The following is a 14125-nucleotide window of genomic DNA, read 5'->3' as shown; positions in this document are numbered from 1 at the left end:
TTTATAAAATGTTTCACAATCGTATAAAAATTCCAGCTGGTAAAATTGGTAAAGATAAGAAATTTAAGAATGAAGAATACAACCAAATCCCACCCCTTGACTGTTCATATGCAGGAATTGCTCCTATTTAATTAGAAGAGACAAGGTGTAGTAATGAAATCATAAATAATAGGCACATGAAGATGAAGACCAAACTTTAATATAAATAATTTTTCATAAATTTCAGAATTAATTTTAATTTTATTTAAATATTTTTTTTAGACTTTTCTGAGGGTGCTTGGAGTTGTTTTTAATTGTATATTTTTTTAAAATTTTCCCGAGCACTTGTATGGTCGGAATTTTTTTTAATAGCACAATGGCATTTAGATGTTTTGTAAAAAAATTCAAAATTACGCTTAGTTTAGTTTAAATGTATTTTTTAGAATTTTCTAAGCATTTGGGTGATCTGAATTGTTTTCAATTTTATTTAAATATTCTTTTAGTAATTTGGAAATAATTCCATGCTCGGAAATTTGCCGGTCTTGGTATGGTCGTGTTATTTATAACTAAGCACCGACAATACTCGGTATGTTTGTGAGCTTCTACTCAGTTCGTGCTTGGTAACTTTTGAGCTAGGCTTGTACAAAGCATTTTTTGTGCTCGGTATATGTTATCTTTGACGAGCACTTTTGTCTATTTACTGACTAATTTGGTGCTCGGTAAAAAAATACTTTGAAATTTAAGAGTGAGGATACAACCAAACCCATACTTGAGCATTCACATGCAGGAATTGCTCCAAATCTATGAGAAGAGACAAGAAGTAATAATGAAATCATAAATAATATGTTGAGCAAGAAGATATGAAGATTGACACAAACAAAAATGAAAGTTGACTTTTGATTATCGTCCAAATTAGAGTCAGTAAGGGTACGTCACGACACAACCGACCCGTTTCATTGACAGCAATCCAATAACCACTCGCCTCATCATCCTCACACCAAGACAAGCGAAACCAGTGTTTAAATAAAAGGCTAAATTGGCACAAAAAAAAACCATCCATCTTTACTAAATTTATAGTTTTCCTAACTAATATTAAAATTTTTGGGACATAAAATGTTGAGTAAAAATATCAACAATATCTTTCATCAGATAATTAGAATTTTTTCCATTAGATACTCCCTTATGTATTTCTTTATTTTATTTTTTCTTCATTTAATTATTTATAACTATTTTTTCTAAAACAATTGCAGAAAATGAAAAGCATCTATTAACATGGTACAAAGGGAGAGTAATTGCTAACAGATCCAAATTTATACTTTTTTCATCTGATTTTAAAATTTGAGTAATGTAACCGATATCGTCAATTCATTAAAAAAACAAATATCGTTTGCTTGAATATGCGGCTTGACCTAAAGCGGACAATATCAAACTAATGTTGCAGTCGTCGATTCTAACAAGTGGTATCAGAGCTAAGGTGGCTTTGGGTCAGGCCCGGATGATCCCCGGTTAGGATCGGGCCCAGAGAGACTCGAGTTAGAGTCGGGCCCTGGATGACTGCGTTCCCGATGTGGTCTCGGTTTGAGGGGAGGTTTGTTGGATACAAACTCATCCCACATTGGATGAGTGAGAGAAGTTGAAAGATATATATAATTCATGTCCAATCCCAATTAGTTTGAGGCTTATTAGAAGTGTCCCAAAAACAACTCTCTGCAGCTTTGACCCAAAACGGACAATATTATACTCCCTCCGTCTCCGATTAATTATCACTCTTTTCCATTTTGGTCCGTTCCTTAATAATTGTCGCGCTTCATTTTTATCATAAATGATAAGTATGTCTCACATTCCACTAACTCTCTTCACTCACATTTTATTATAAAACCAATATAAAAAAATGGGTCTCACATTCCACTAACCTTTTCAACTAACTTTTCTTTATATTTCTTAAAAGAGTGAATTACATAAATGGTACCTAATCTTTCACTTTCGCACGAAAACGGTACCTGATCTTTATTTTATATCGTTTATGGTATCTATTAATCACAATTTCGGTACCTAGCATAAATTTCGCCCCAAATTACCCCGTAAGGACAAATTAGGTAGATGGGGATAATTTTGGAAATAAAAAATGTCTGATTTTTGCAGATATTCAGGGTGTCAGGAGCGAATTTCTGAAGATTTGATGCAAAGTGTTAGGAGCGAATTTTTGATGATTTGATCTCATGCACAGTAACATTATTTTTGTCTTATGTTTTACTTCAATGGATGGTTGACACGTCAACAATTTCATTTTCACTAAACATCCTTCCACCATGCCACTTCATCTCACTTTCTCACTCTCTCACTTAAAACCTCCACCGTTTCATCTACCACTCTCACTCTACCTCCCTTCCACTCAATCTGACGTCCGGCCGACTGAAGAAATTGACCGTCGGTGTTGTGCTATTGACGTTAAACGGTGAGAAATGCCCCCCCAAGAAAAGAGGGCGGGCGTCGTCTTCAAAATCGAAAGCTTCTAGCTCCGGGGTTGGTTATGAAGCTCCGCATATAATAGATGTAGACGAGGAGACGTGGGACATCCGTGGTCGTGGACAGAATATATTCAACCCGAAAAATGAATACGGTGAGTTTTTTTGGTTTCATTGCTCGATTTTGCAGTAATCTTAAATTCAACAGTCATGGTAAATATTTGTTTCCCCTTCGGCATTGGTGTTGGCAACAAAGTTAAAGGAGGGCAAAAAAAAAGTTTAGTCCGTAGCTGCAATTGTAAGTGAACAACTATTTTTCTATATCTATATACATATGACTGATTTACAAGGGTCAGCTCTTCACCACTATCGGCATCGATCCCAACAATGGATGGTGGCCAATAGCTTGGGCAGTTGCCGAGACCGAAAGCTACGAGCAATGGCATTGGTTTCTGGATTTCCTAGACGAGGATCTGGATATATCGGCTAATCCTCCTAGATATGTTTTTATGTCGGACCAATAAAAGGTACAACATTTTCTATTGTATATGAAGTATAAATTTTGTATTTATTTCAATTTACTTTATGCAGGGCTTGGGTATGGTAATTGGTGAAAAATATCCACAAAGCGAGCACCGATTTTGCGTACAACATATGTACAACAACTACAAGAAGCGCTTCTCCGGAGACATATTGAAGAAGAGGATGTGGGGGATTTCATCTAGCACAACGGTCGTGGAGTTTGACCAAAATATGGATGCAATGCAAGTGTTCAACACAAATGCACACCAGTATCTGACTAGAGTCGCCCCGAAGGAGAAATGGATTAAGGCCTTCTTCTCTGAGCACACTCTTTGTGATACACAGGTAACCTACTAACTGCAAGTACAGTACAAGGTATTCCTTTATATTGACTTCACATTGTCAATGATTTTAATACGTGACACGTCGTGTAGCTCAACAACATGTGTGAGACGTTTAACTCAAAGATTGTTCTTGCTCGAGAGAAGCCAATAATAACCATGCTGGAGGAGATTCGAACACAGCAGCTGGAGCGCATACAGATCAAAGGTCAGTGGGTGAAGAACTATGATTTTCCGGTACCTCCTGTGATCAAGGAGATTATTGATAAAGCAGCCGCAGAGTCGACCTCGTGGAGATCGTTGTGGAACGGTGAGCATGAATACCAAGTCACTGGCCCTTATGGTCAGTTTGTGGTGAATTTGCAAACAAAGAAATGCACGTGTAGGCTTTGGCAACTCAGAGGTATCCCATGTGTGCATGCGGCAGCCTCCATTTTGAAGATCGACGATTCCATCACAGATTATGTGTCTGAGTATTACTCACGGATCCGCATGACTGCCCTCTACGAGCATGTCTTGTATCCTATCAACGGGATGGAAAATTGGCCTAGATCATCGGAAGTTGGTTTCGAGTTGGTCCCCCCTAACACAAAAAGGCAACGTGGCCGCCCACGCAAGGTTAGAAGAGAACAAAATCAGGTATGAGCACTAAGTTACCATAATACAGATACATCTTTGTAGTAATTTAATTAATTAGAAATAAGTGCATGCTTTCTATCCTCTTGCAAATAAGTGAAATCCAAACAAGTTTTGCAATATTACACTCCTATAGCCTTTAACTGATGCCACATCATTGTGATATTCTCACATCTGATTCCACTTTTTTCCAATTTTAAATGAAAGCAAAATCAGTTGATACATTTAATTTGATAAGTAGGTACTTATGTTATGCTACAAAAATCAGGTAATGCCACTAAGTTACCATAATTTTGCTTGTTGGGAAACACAGGTACAATATCGTGAGAATGGGGTCGAAGAACTTATGCGGTCAACCTTGATCACGTGCAGTCGATGCGGTCAGATAGGGCACAACAGGAGAACCTGTCAAAACGATCCTCGACCCCCGACACCGACTAGTCAAAGGAGTGGAGCATCTTCTAGCCAGCCGCAATCTGGTGCGGGGCCATCTTCAAGTCGATCAACTGCCGCACCGCGGGCTGCTCCGGCCAGACGAGCACTAGCAGCTGGGAGAGGGCAGCCTACTCGGGGGACAGCAGGAGCGGCAGGTCCACCTCGTCCAATAAGCGTCACCAGGAGGGCTCAGAGGTGTGGCCGTCGCAGAAACGCAGATTAAACTTGTGGGTGTCATTGTGGGATTTTGTTGTGGTGTTGTGTTTCATTTTGTGAAAATCACGTGCAGTCTGCCTTGTTTTGTCATGAACTTTGAACTTTACGGACTTCGATTGAAGCCTAGCATTTCAGGTGGTTTTTGATTTTTTGGACATGGTATCCCCATGGGGATGGCAAACTGGTGATGATTTTTGTCAGGTTTATAGTGAATCTATGATCCAACTTTCGTTTGTTGTAAGCATAACAATCTACAGTTTATGGTTATGAACTTTGCATAGATATTTTTGGCTTTCATGTTTGATATGTCTTACTTTTCGCAATCATTTTAGGGTGTCGAAATTTAATTTACGTTTTATTATCGCCAATAGTACCAAATATAATTCACATTTTATTATCACCATCAGTAATAAAATAATAACAAATGTAGTACCAAAATATTAACACACCAATAGACATTTTATTATCACCATTATACGAAAATAATAACAATGTAGTATCAAAATAATTAGTCGTAGTTTACTATTACCAAAATAATAACAAATGTAGTGCCAAAATAATAACAACTGCAGTACCAAAACCAATAGTACTAAATGTTATTCGCATTTAATTAACACCATTACTACCAAAATAATAACAAATGTAGTACCAAAATAATAACAAATGTAGTTGTCTTCCCCAAATCAACTGAACATAATTGTATTACACTAAGCTTCCAATAGACGGATCTAATTTACCAAACTAATAACCATAGCAGCAATTGCAACAACTAAAGAACAACAAGCAACACATACAAGAAAAAATTCTTTCCCTTTACATCCAGCTCCCACTGTCCGACCACACTTTCGATCTTCACAACTTTGTGATTCAACTTCGTCAACGTCTTCTCGACGAATCTGCCCAACAGAATCCTTGTCCATCGACTTTGGATAACACCATCGAAAAAAATGACAACCCCCAACCTTACCTTTCTTCTCGCAAACGAAGTACAACATACCGTAAGATTCTCGTCGTGCGTCAGCCACTATTTTGAGACTTGCTCTTTGGCGACACCAACAATTTTCGTACTCAACTCTAAGCCAACGACACCCGTTTCTTCCTTCACCCGAGTAACTTTCCTAAGTACTTGACAACCTAGACATTGAAGAAACAAAGAAGAAAGAAGGAAATGAGAGAAGAAATAGACAAAAGGTGAGTTGAGTAAAATATATATAAGAAAGGGAAAAAAAAAGTTTGATATAACTTGGTGCTAAAATCCAAATATAGTAGTGAGGCAATCTGCCACAATAATAATGACATCAATTGGAATTACAAACCTACCCTATGGGACATGGATGTCATTCTGAATTGGAAAGGGGGTATTTTAGTGACGAGGTACCATAAACGATATAAAATAAAGATCAGGTACCGTTTTCGTGTGAAAGTGAAAGATCAGGTACCATTTATGTAATTCACTCTTCTTAAAAATGTGTGCACGATCAAAGAGTAACAATTAATCAGGGACGAAGGGAGCAGCATTAACGTGGTAGTCGACCATTCTTAACATAAAACATATTACAAGTAAACTACCACATTTTTAAGTAGTAGTTTAATAATTGCAAATCCAAAATCATGTTTAGTTTTTACTATTTGAATAGTTAAATAAATGTGCCAAATCATAATTTGACAAAACTGGTATTTTTGTCATGAACCTGCTCTAAATAAAGTAAAGATTGTTACAGCCATACACAGACAGCAGAATCTCGTCTGCTACACAAAAGAAAAATGGAAAGAAGAAAGTGTAGTCTTGTTTCCATCTTCTTCTTCTTCATTTTATCCCAACCTGTATATCCTCATCCATTATCAGATCTCGAAATCTTACTAATGCTCAAATCATCCCTCGTAGGGCCCTCGGGCTCGGGCCTCCACGACTGGGCTGCTCCTTCTCCTTCTTCTCCGGCAGCCCACTGCTCATTCAGCGGCGTAACATGCGGCGCCGACGCCCGCGTGATTTCTCTGGAAATCACAAACACTCCCCTCTTCGGCGATCTTCCGCCGGAGATCGGGCTATTGCGGGGGCTCGTGAATCTCACACTCACCGCCGCCAATGTCACCGGCGCTCTGCCGAGGGAATTCGGCATGCTTTCGTCGTTGAAGCGGGTCAATCTCAGCTCCAACGCCTTCAGCAGCGGAATTCCCGACGAGATGGTGGCGAAACTGACGGAACTTGAGGTGTTCGACGTGTACGATAATAGTTTCTCCGGTGAAATACCGGTCGGATTCGTGCGATTGAAGAAATTAAGAGTGCTGAATCTCGCCGGAAACTACTTCTCCGGCGAAATTCCGGCGGTCTACTCCGGCTTCAAGAGCCTCACGCATTTGTCCTTGCAAGGAAACAGCCTCACCGGGATGATTCCACCTGGTCTATCCGAGATTCCGAATCTTCTAGAACTTTCTCTCGGATACTACAACACGTATTCCGGCGGAATTCCGCCGGAATTCGGGTTGATTTCGACGCTGGAGCTGCTCGATTTAGGGAAATGCAACCTCAGCGGCGGGATTCCGGCGAGCCTCGGGTCGCTTACACGGCTGCACAGCTTGTTTCTTCAGGTGAATAATCTCACCGGCGAAATTCCGGCGGAGCTCTCCGGGTTGGTTAGCCTCATGTCGTTGGATTTATCGATCAACAACCTCTCCGGCAGGATTCCGGCGAGGTTCGATGGTTTAAAGAAACTAACATTGATTAATTTGTTCGGGAACAAATTTGAGGGGCCGTTTCCTAGCTTCATCGGCGATCTGCCGAATCTCGAAGTTTTGCAGATTTGGAGCAATAATTTCACGCTTGAGCTGCCGGAGAATCTCGGCAGCAATGGGAGGCTGGTGCTTGTGGACGTCAAGAACAATCATCTCACCGGAAAAATCCCGAGGAATTTATGCAGAGGCGGTAGGCTGAAGACTTTGATTCTGATGGATAACTATTTCTACGGACCGATTCCGGAGGAACTCGGCGAATGCAGGTCGTTAGCCCGAGTTCGAATCCGGAATAATTTCTTCAACGGAACGATTCCGGCGGGATTTTTCGCTTTGCCGGAGCTCGACATGCTGGAGTTGAGTGGTAATTACCTGACAGGTCAGCTTCCGGCAAGAATCTCTGCTCCGAATCTCGGCACTCTTGCACTGTCCGGCAATTGGTTATCTGGGAACATTTCACAAGGAATTGGGGGTTTGAGGAATCTCGAGATTCTATCATTAGATTCCAATAGATTCTCCGGTGACATTCCGGCGACCATTTCTGATATGAAGAAGTTATCGGTGCTGAACTTGAGCGGCAACCATTTGACGGGGAAGATTCCGGCCTCTGTCGCCCGTTGCTCCCGTTTGACGTTCCTCGACGTGAGTCGAAACGAGATTGACGGTGAGATTCCTTTGGCCATCTCTGTCCTTCAGAATTTAAATGTGATGAATCTGTCGAGGAACAGGTTGGTTGGTTCAATTCCGAGTGAGATTGGGCTAATGAAAAGCTTGACATTGTTGGATTTGTCTTACAATGATTTCTCGGGGCGAAGGCCGACGGCCGGGTTGTTGAAAGACATGGACGACCGTTGCTTTGCTGGGAATCCGCACCTCTGCAGCAGCAACGCAAGTTGCGCTGCTGCAGCTCGTGCACCGCCACCACTGCGGTTAACTCTGTTGATCGCAGTGGCGGCGGTGTTAGTGGCTTTGTTCGCGCTATCGGCGATCTGGATGGTGGTGAGGAGAATGAAGGCGAACAAGGGACGGAGATGGAAACTCACCACGTTTCAAAAGGTGGATATGATGAGAGCCGAAGACGTGGTGGATTGCCTCAAGGAAGAGAACGTGGTCGGAAAAGGCGGGGGCGGTGTTGTGTACCGTGGATCCATGCCTGATGGCACGGATATTGCGGTGAAGAGGGTGGTTGGGCGTGGAAGCGATCGTGGCTTCAGGGCGGAGATACGGACGCTGGGGAGGATCCGCCACCGGAACATCGTGCGGCTCCTCGGATACGTGTCGAATGAGGATACAAATCTTTTGTTGTATGAGTATATGCCGAATGGGAGCTTAGGTGATATGCTCCATGGGTCCAAGGGGGCTCATCTGCAGTGGGATCTTAGGTGCAAGATTGCACTCGATGCCGCTCGAGGGCTCAGCTATCTGCACCACGATTGCTCGCCCTCAATCATTCATCGGGATGTTAAGTCCAACAACATCTTGCTTGATGCTGATTTTGAGGCTCATGTCGCTGATTTTGGTCTAGCCAAGTTTTGGCGCGACGCTGGCGCCTCTGAGTGTATGTCCATGGTTGCCGGCTCCTACGGTTACATTGCACCAGGTGTGTGTTCTAATGTTCGAATACTCATCTCATCATCTAATAAAGAATTTGAAATTGAATTAGAATGTCGTAACTTCAAATTACTATCACAACCTAAAATTTTAATGACATGTCTGCCTCTAAGAGCTTAAATTATTATTCTTATGGCAGAATACGCTTACACATTGAAAGTCGACCAGAAGAGCGACGTGTATAGTTTTGGAGTCGTGATGCTCGAGTTGATCACAGGAAGGAAGCCCGTGGGGGAGTTTGGGGATGGGGTGGATATAGTTATGTGGGTGAAGGAGACTACGGCGGATTACGAAGCGGTGGCAGCAGTGGTGGACCCGAGGCTGGCAGCAAACCCGGTGGCGGAAGTGGTGAATTTGTTCAAGATTGCGATGGCATGTGTGGAGGAGGAGAGCTCTGATCGGCCCACGATGAGGGAAATTGTGAACTTGCTTTCTACAATTCAGCAACCTAGTCTTGACATAGATCAATAATTCGGATTTTATATACTGATTGATAGGTCTAGGTTTTTTAGACTAGGGTTAATAGATACCTTTCTATCATAATGCTATATAGACTACGATTCCATACCTTACAAATTCTCAAAATTCTTTCCGGCTTTAGAGTTCTCAACAACAAACCCCTTCCCTCACCCTTCTATTCTAGATTGATAAAATGTTTTTTATAGTGGATTGTATACCTGCTATGTACATAAGATAAATAAAGGGGTGGTTATTCTATTTTCATCATAGAATGATTTTTTCCTCTTCTATTATTCCAAATTTAGTACTACTGTAATCTATATACCAATCAAATACTGTAATCATTTCCTTTTTTAGCTTTTCATCAATAAAATTTGTTATCATAGTAATTGTGCTGGAACTCTTTCATTGCTGATTGTGGAATAATATTGTAATTAGAATTTTACACTTGTGTTTCCAAAAGTATCATTTACTACGTTAAATAAAAAAAGAAGTCCTAAATTTTTCAGTTGTTTGGAATCAATGAAAAAGCTTTAAAACTAGTAAAAGACACATTCCACTGGTCATTTCTAGCTACATTCTTTTACAATTCTTAAAATCTAATGACAACCGAAGAGAGTTGTATTTAGTGAGATAAGTGTGGAGGCAAGAAAATAGGTGCAAGAGATAAATGAAGAGATACTAAAGTAGATAATTAAAGAGATAAGTAGATAAACTAAGAGAAAATAAAGTAGTAGATAATCAATTAAAGAGGGAGTAGAAAAAAGAGTGAGATTTAATTATTGATGTTTGCCAAATAATATAATACTCCAGAACATCCCAAGAACATCCCAAAAACGAATGCGATTAACTTAGGACAGATGACAGATGGAGTACTACAGAATATTTTTTATTCCCAACAAGATATAGCATGCAATTTCATTTAGTGAAAGAGTAAATTTGTCTTGTAACAAAACCACGCACATAGTTAATTGCAGCATTCATAAAACGAATATGCTTGTTCCTTGCATGACATTACATGCCTGCTGCTAGCATTTGAGATGAGAAGCAATGAAAGAAAACCACCTTCCACATACATAATTCACACAACAGCCACATACAAGATTCTGGTGTTATGTACTCCAGAAAAGAACTCATTTTCAAAAGCAAAATGTCAAACCACACAGAAATGTTAAAATCTGCTTATGCTTTAATGCCAGCACCAAAGATTTAGATGAACACCATAACCAGCAAATCACTACTACCATAGTAAATGCAAAATAGATATAGAGTAAGGGTGTATACATAGAACGATAGGCAAACAGAAAACATAATCAAAAACATACAAAGCTTAAGCTTTCCAAGGATTTGCATTGGAAGTTTCATCTATCTTCAGAACACACCATAATTTATCTCCCTCCCTTTTCATCAATTCATAAACAACCACATATGTACAAATATTAGACTGATTTGTGCCCTCCAGTCAACAAAACATCATCAGCAGCTGCAAACTCATGAAAACAAGGATCAAATTGAACTGTCGCATATACACCAAGATAGAGATCTCTTTAAGTGTTGAGCCACGACACCTTCTGACCTTCTGTAACTTATGGCATATATAGACCATGTTCACATATATAATGTCTAAAGAGTCTCAATTTCAGCCTCTACTCGAAAATCCTAGTTTCAAAAAATTTCAGATTCAGATCCCACAGAGAACTCTGACATTCACAAATGTTAAATAGCTCTAGCTGTCAGGTCCCAACTATTTATTTTTGGAGATATACTCAGTTGCTATCTCTGACACATAAAACTGAAACAAGAACTTCCAACAATATCCAATATCACTCAGGTCAAGAAACATAACATGCTTTTCCTTTCCTACTATAATCTGAAAATTCTCAATCCAACAATCTCCTACCCAAGTTGCGATTCACTTATGACCATTGCAAGCCTCAAAACCTGCATTAACTTTATTTCACAAAAATCTCGAGTTCGGCAAAGTTATTACATTCACTCAGCTAGCAAGTTCAATCCATAAAACAGTATCTAAATCACTAATCACCTATGTTGGTTGGTAGTACATAGAACATATAGCATCCAAACATATAATACAACCTACATAGTGAATAAATAATGAACTACTCCCAAAGTTTGGCATAGTGCGTCACATCCTTGACCCAATGTAAAGTATCGCAAACTAAATAGCTTTCCACTGACAGCACAGCCATTCAAAGTAGTGATTTTAGAAGTAAATCACAATGGATGCACATCTAAGTCTTATCTCAAATTAGCAGCACAAATAACACAGATGAGCGCAATCAAGAAATGATGACAAATGCTGTATCATACGGAACTTATTGGGAATTTTTCAACCAGAAAGTTTGTTATTTACAGATAAGCTTAGTTCATAACCAATGTCCCAATTGGAAAAACTAATAAAACCCATCACCAAATGCAGAGCTACAACTAACAAGACAAATGTAAATCAAGTGCATAAATTTAGCGGCATACCAATACAATTTACGCCAAGGCAGAATCAGGACTATCACCACCGCTAGCAGCAGCAGCAGAGGAGGGAGAAGAACTGGACGAAGCCACCCTTAAACCGGCCGACACAACTCTCTTCTTCCTATCCTCTTCATACTCTGGATCATCTGTTGGCAGCTCAAACCTACAAACAGGACACGAATTCCTCGCCCCAAGCCACGGTACAATACAGTCGCCGTGATATCCATGGCCACAAGGCAAGTTCTTCGCAATTTCTCCCACATTCACCGTATCTTTACATATAGCACAGGCAATTACGTTCTCTTCTTTGTCAATCCGAAAACCCTCCAACCCCTCCACCACTGATTTTGCAGCCGGAGGCGCCCCACGCCGCGCTCCGCTGTCACTCTCGGCTAAGTTCTGCAGCAAAGCCTCGTATTCAGAGGCGTCGACGTAATCCCCCGGATTCCCGACGTAGGTATCCGAATCTGGAACCTGCAGCGTCAGCTCGATCGAGTGGTCCTCCAGCCCCATCAGCACATCCGCCCAATCGAGAATACGGTTGCGCCTGCTGGCGGCGCGAGAGGCGAAATCCCTCAATCGGAGCCGGAGCACATCGCGGCGCCGGCGCATCATCTCAACCATTTCGTCCTCGTTGTCGTTGTCGTCCTCGCGTGCAACCACTTCAATCCCTTCCTCATCCTCATCGCCGCTGCCGACGGATCTGTTATTCCCCGCCCCGCGCTCGCGATTCTCCACCTCCTCATCCTCCTCTTCGCGGACGACTTCCACAGAGTGCTCATCCTCGTAGTCCTCTTCCTCCTCCTCCTCATCGTCGTTGTCCCACTCGTCCAGCTCGATTTGGAGGTAATCGTTGCTGGACGGATCGGAAGGCAGCGGAGGCGGCGCGTCCTCCTCCCTTGCCGCCTGGGCGATTAAGCGGAGCACCTGGATGAACTGGCTCCCGAAATTCGGATCCTCCAAAGGATCCGGCACCGCGGCGGCGGCGGAGGGGACGGCTGCGGCGGCAATTAGCTCGACGAATCCGTTTTTACAGTCGCAGCAGACGACGTCGGGCAGATCCCCGAGGGTTTCGACGGCAACGCGCTTGTCGCAGTGGTAGCACCAGTACTGATTGCCCGATCCGGGGCGGGCTTCGGGCTGGGATCGGGCCGGGGACTGATCGGCTGGGGTTTCTGCCATCGAGATCGCTCTCCGATGATTTTAGGTTTTCGTCGACAAAATTTTGGGGCCCAAAAAACAGAGCAGAGAGCGTCTCTCTCTGTGTGTGAAAAGGAATTTATGGATCGTCGTATTTTTTCATTAATATTTTTTTTTCAAAGTGGAATTTGTTGAAGGCGGGTTTCTCTACGGTTCGGTGGGATCAAGTTATCGGCAATTAGAGTGGAAGGCGTAGTTCGAAGTTGAGGGTGTTGGTGATTGGAGGATTGGTGCGGGTGGAGCCCAGCATTCCTAATTGACGTCCAGATCATCACCAACCCTATTCATAGTCTTATCTTTTAGTACTTCCTCCTCTCTAATATTCGTAACCATTTGAATCGGCATGAGTTTTAATAAATGTAATAGAAATTTCGCTGAAAAAGTTAGTGGCATGTGAGTCCTATTTTTATATATTAATTTTATAATAAAATGTGAATGTAAAAGAGTTAGTGGAATGTAGGTGAAAGATGAAACGTGACATGTGACAAATTTTCAGGAATGGAGCGTGTAGTACTTTTTCTTATTAATTAAATTTATGTATGAATAATAAAAAATACTGTAAGACTTTCATTTATATTTTTAAATTTTATATAATTGAAATAACAAAATATAAATAAATTACATCATATAATCAGAAAAAGTTATATACTCCATAATAAAGGGGAGTGATCAATTGCTAACTCATCATTTAATTGCTAACTACAACTAATTTAAGGCCACGTGATTTTAAAAAACGAGTGGTCTACAATTTGCCACGTGTAATTTTCGTTTTTATTAATTAAATCGAAAAAAAATTAAAAAAAACGCCAAATTAGGGTTTTGGATGAAAATATCAATATAGTGTTTCGAAAATATCAACACAATGCTTTGAGAATGTCAACACAAATATAGGATTGACATTGTATATGCTTTATATTGACATATTATCTTAGTTGTATTGACATTAGCCTGTGTACGAAAAATACGAAAATTCTAGATTTTTTTTTTCAAATTTTGACGTCGGAACATATGCATGTAGTAGTATATCGTTGGAATCCTTAT

At 40.9% G+C, this 14125-nt stretch overlaps 3 protein-coding genes across 7 annotated transcripts; 2 read left to right on the top strand and 1 right to left on the bottom strand.

Moving 5' to 3' along the window:
- The first annotated feature begins 2335 nt into the window (after positions 1 to 2335).
- LOC148933761 (uncharacterized) lies at positions 2336 to 4832 on the top strand. The gene is made up of 4 exons (XM_089065838.1): positions 2336 to 2971; positions 3036 to 3311; positions 3401 to 3946; positions 4257 to 4832. Exons 2-4 carry the CDS (start codon positions 3045 to 3047, stop codon positions 4599 to 4601), a joined length of 1158 nt encoding a protein of 385 aa, XP_088921964.1. The 5' UTR covers positions 2336 to 2971; positions 3036 to 3044; the 3' UTR covers positions 4602 to 4832.
- Positions 4833 to 5217: 385 nt separating this feature from the next.
- On the bottom strand, positions 5218 to 13184 carry CIP8 (COP1-interacting protein 8). 5 transcript variants are annotated; one of them, XM_048122303.2, is made up of 2 exons: positions 11888 to 13184; positions 5218 to 5728 (listed from the first exon to the last, which is right to left on the bottom strand). In XM_048122303.2, exon 1 carries the CDS (start codon positions 13064 to 13066, stop codon positions 11897 to 11899), a length of 1170 nt encoding a protein of 389 aa, XP_047978260.1. In that variant the 5' UTR covers positions 13067 to 13184; the 3' UTR covers positions 5218 to 5728; positions 11888 to 11896. The 5 variants fall into 5 exon arrangements, with proteins under 5 accessions (XP_047978260.1, XP_047978259.1, XP_047978261.1 ...); XM_048122302.2 differs by lacking the exon at positions 5218 to 5728 and adding an exon at positions 10618 to 10877; XM_048122304.2 differs by lacking the exon at positions 5218 to 5728 and adding an exon at positions 10887 to 11053.
- On the top strand, positions 6308 to 9658 carry LOC125220738 (uncharacterized). Its single transcript, XM_089063091.1, has 2 exons — positions 6308 to 8924; positions 9075 to 9658. The coding sequence occupies exons 1-2, from the start codon at positions 6359 to 6361 to the stop codon at positions 9404 to 9406; spliced, it is 2898 nt and encodes a 965-aa protein (XP_088919217.1). The 5' UTR covers positions 6308 to 6358; the 3' UTR covers positions 9407 to 9658.
- Positions 13185 to 14125: the final 941 nt, after the last annotated feature.

This window comes from Salvia hispanica, chromosome 1 (assembly GCF_029641045.1).
Source record: "Salvia hispanica isolate PSC_SH4W2 chromosome 1, Shi_PSC_v1, whole genome shotgun sequence".
NCBI classification, from domain to species: Eukaryota; Viridiplantae; Streptophyta; class Magnoliopsida; order Lamiales; family Lamiaceae; genus Salvia; species Salvia hispanica.
This window is presented reverse-complemented; position numbering and strand designations above follow the sequence as displayed.

Excerpts from the sequence above, each read along its gene's own strand:
- CIP8 (XM_048122303.2), bottom strand. The coding sequence starts at position 13,066 with ATGGCAGAAACCCCAGCCGATCAGTCCCCGGCCCGATCCCAGCCCGAA.
- LOC148933761 (XM_089065838.1), top strand. The coding sequence starts at position 3,045 with ATGGTAATTGGTGAAAAATATCCACAAAGCGAGCACCGATTTTGCGTA. Across the intron at positions 3,312-3,400 it reads ACACTCTTTGTGATACACAG|CTCAACAACATGTGTGAGAC; the intron begins GTAACCTACTAA and ends CACGTCGTGTAG. Across the intron at positions 3,947-4,256 it reads TTAGAAGAGAACAAAATCAG|GTACAATATCGTGAGAATGG; the intron begins GTATGAGCACTA and ends TGGGAAACACAG.
- LOC125220738 (XM_089063091.1), top strand. The coding sequence starts at position 6,359 with ATGGAAAGAAGAAAGTGTAGTCTTGTTTCCATCTTCTTCTTCTTCATT. Across the intron at positions 8,925-9,074 it reads CTACGGTTACATTGCACCAG|AATACGCTTACACATTGAAA; the intron begins GTGTGTGTTCTA and ends TTCTTATGGCAG.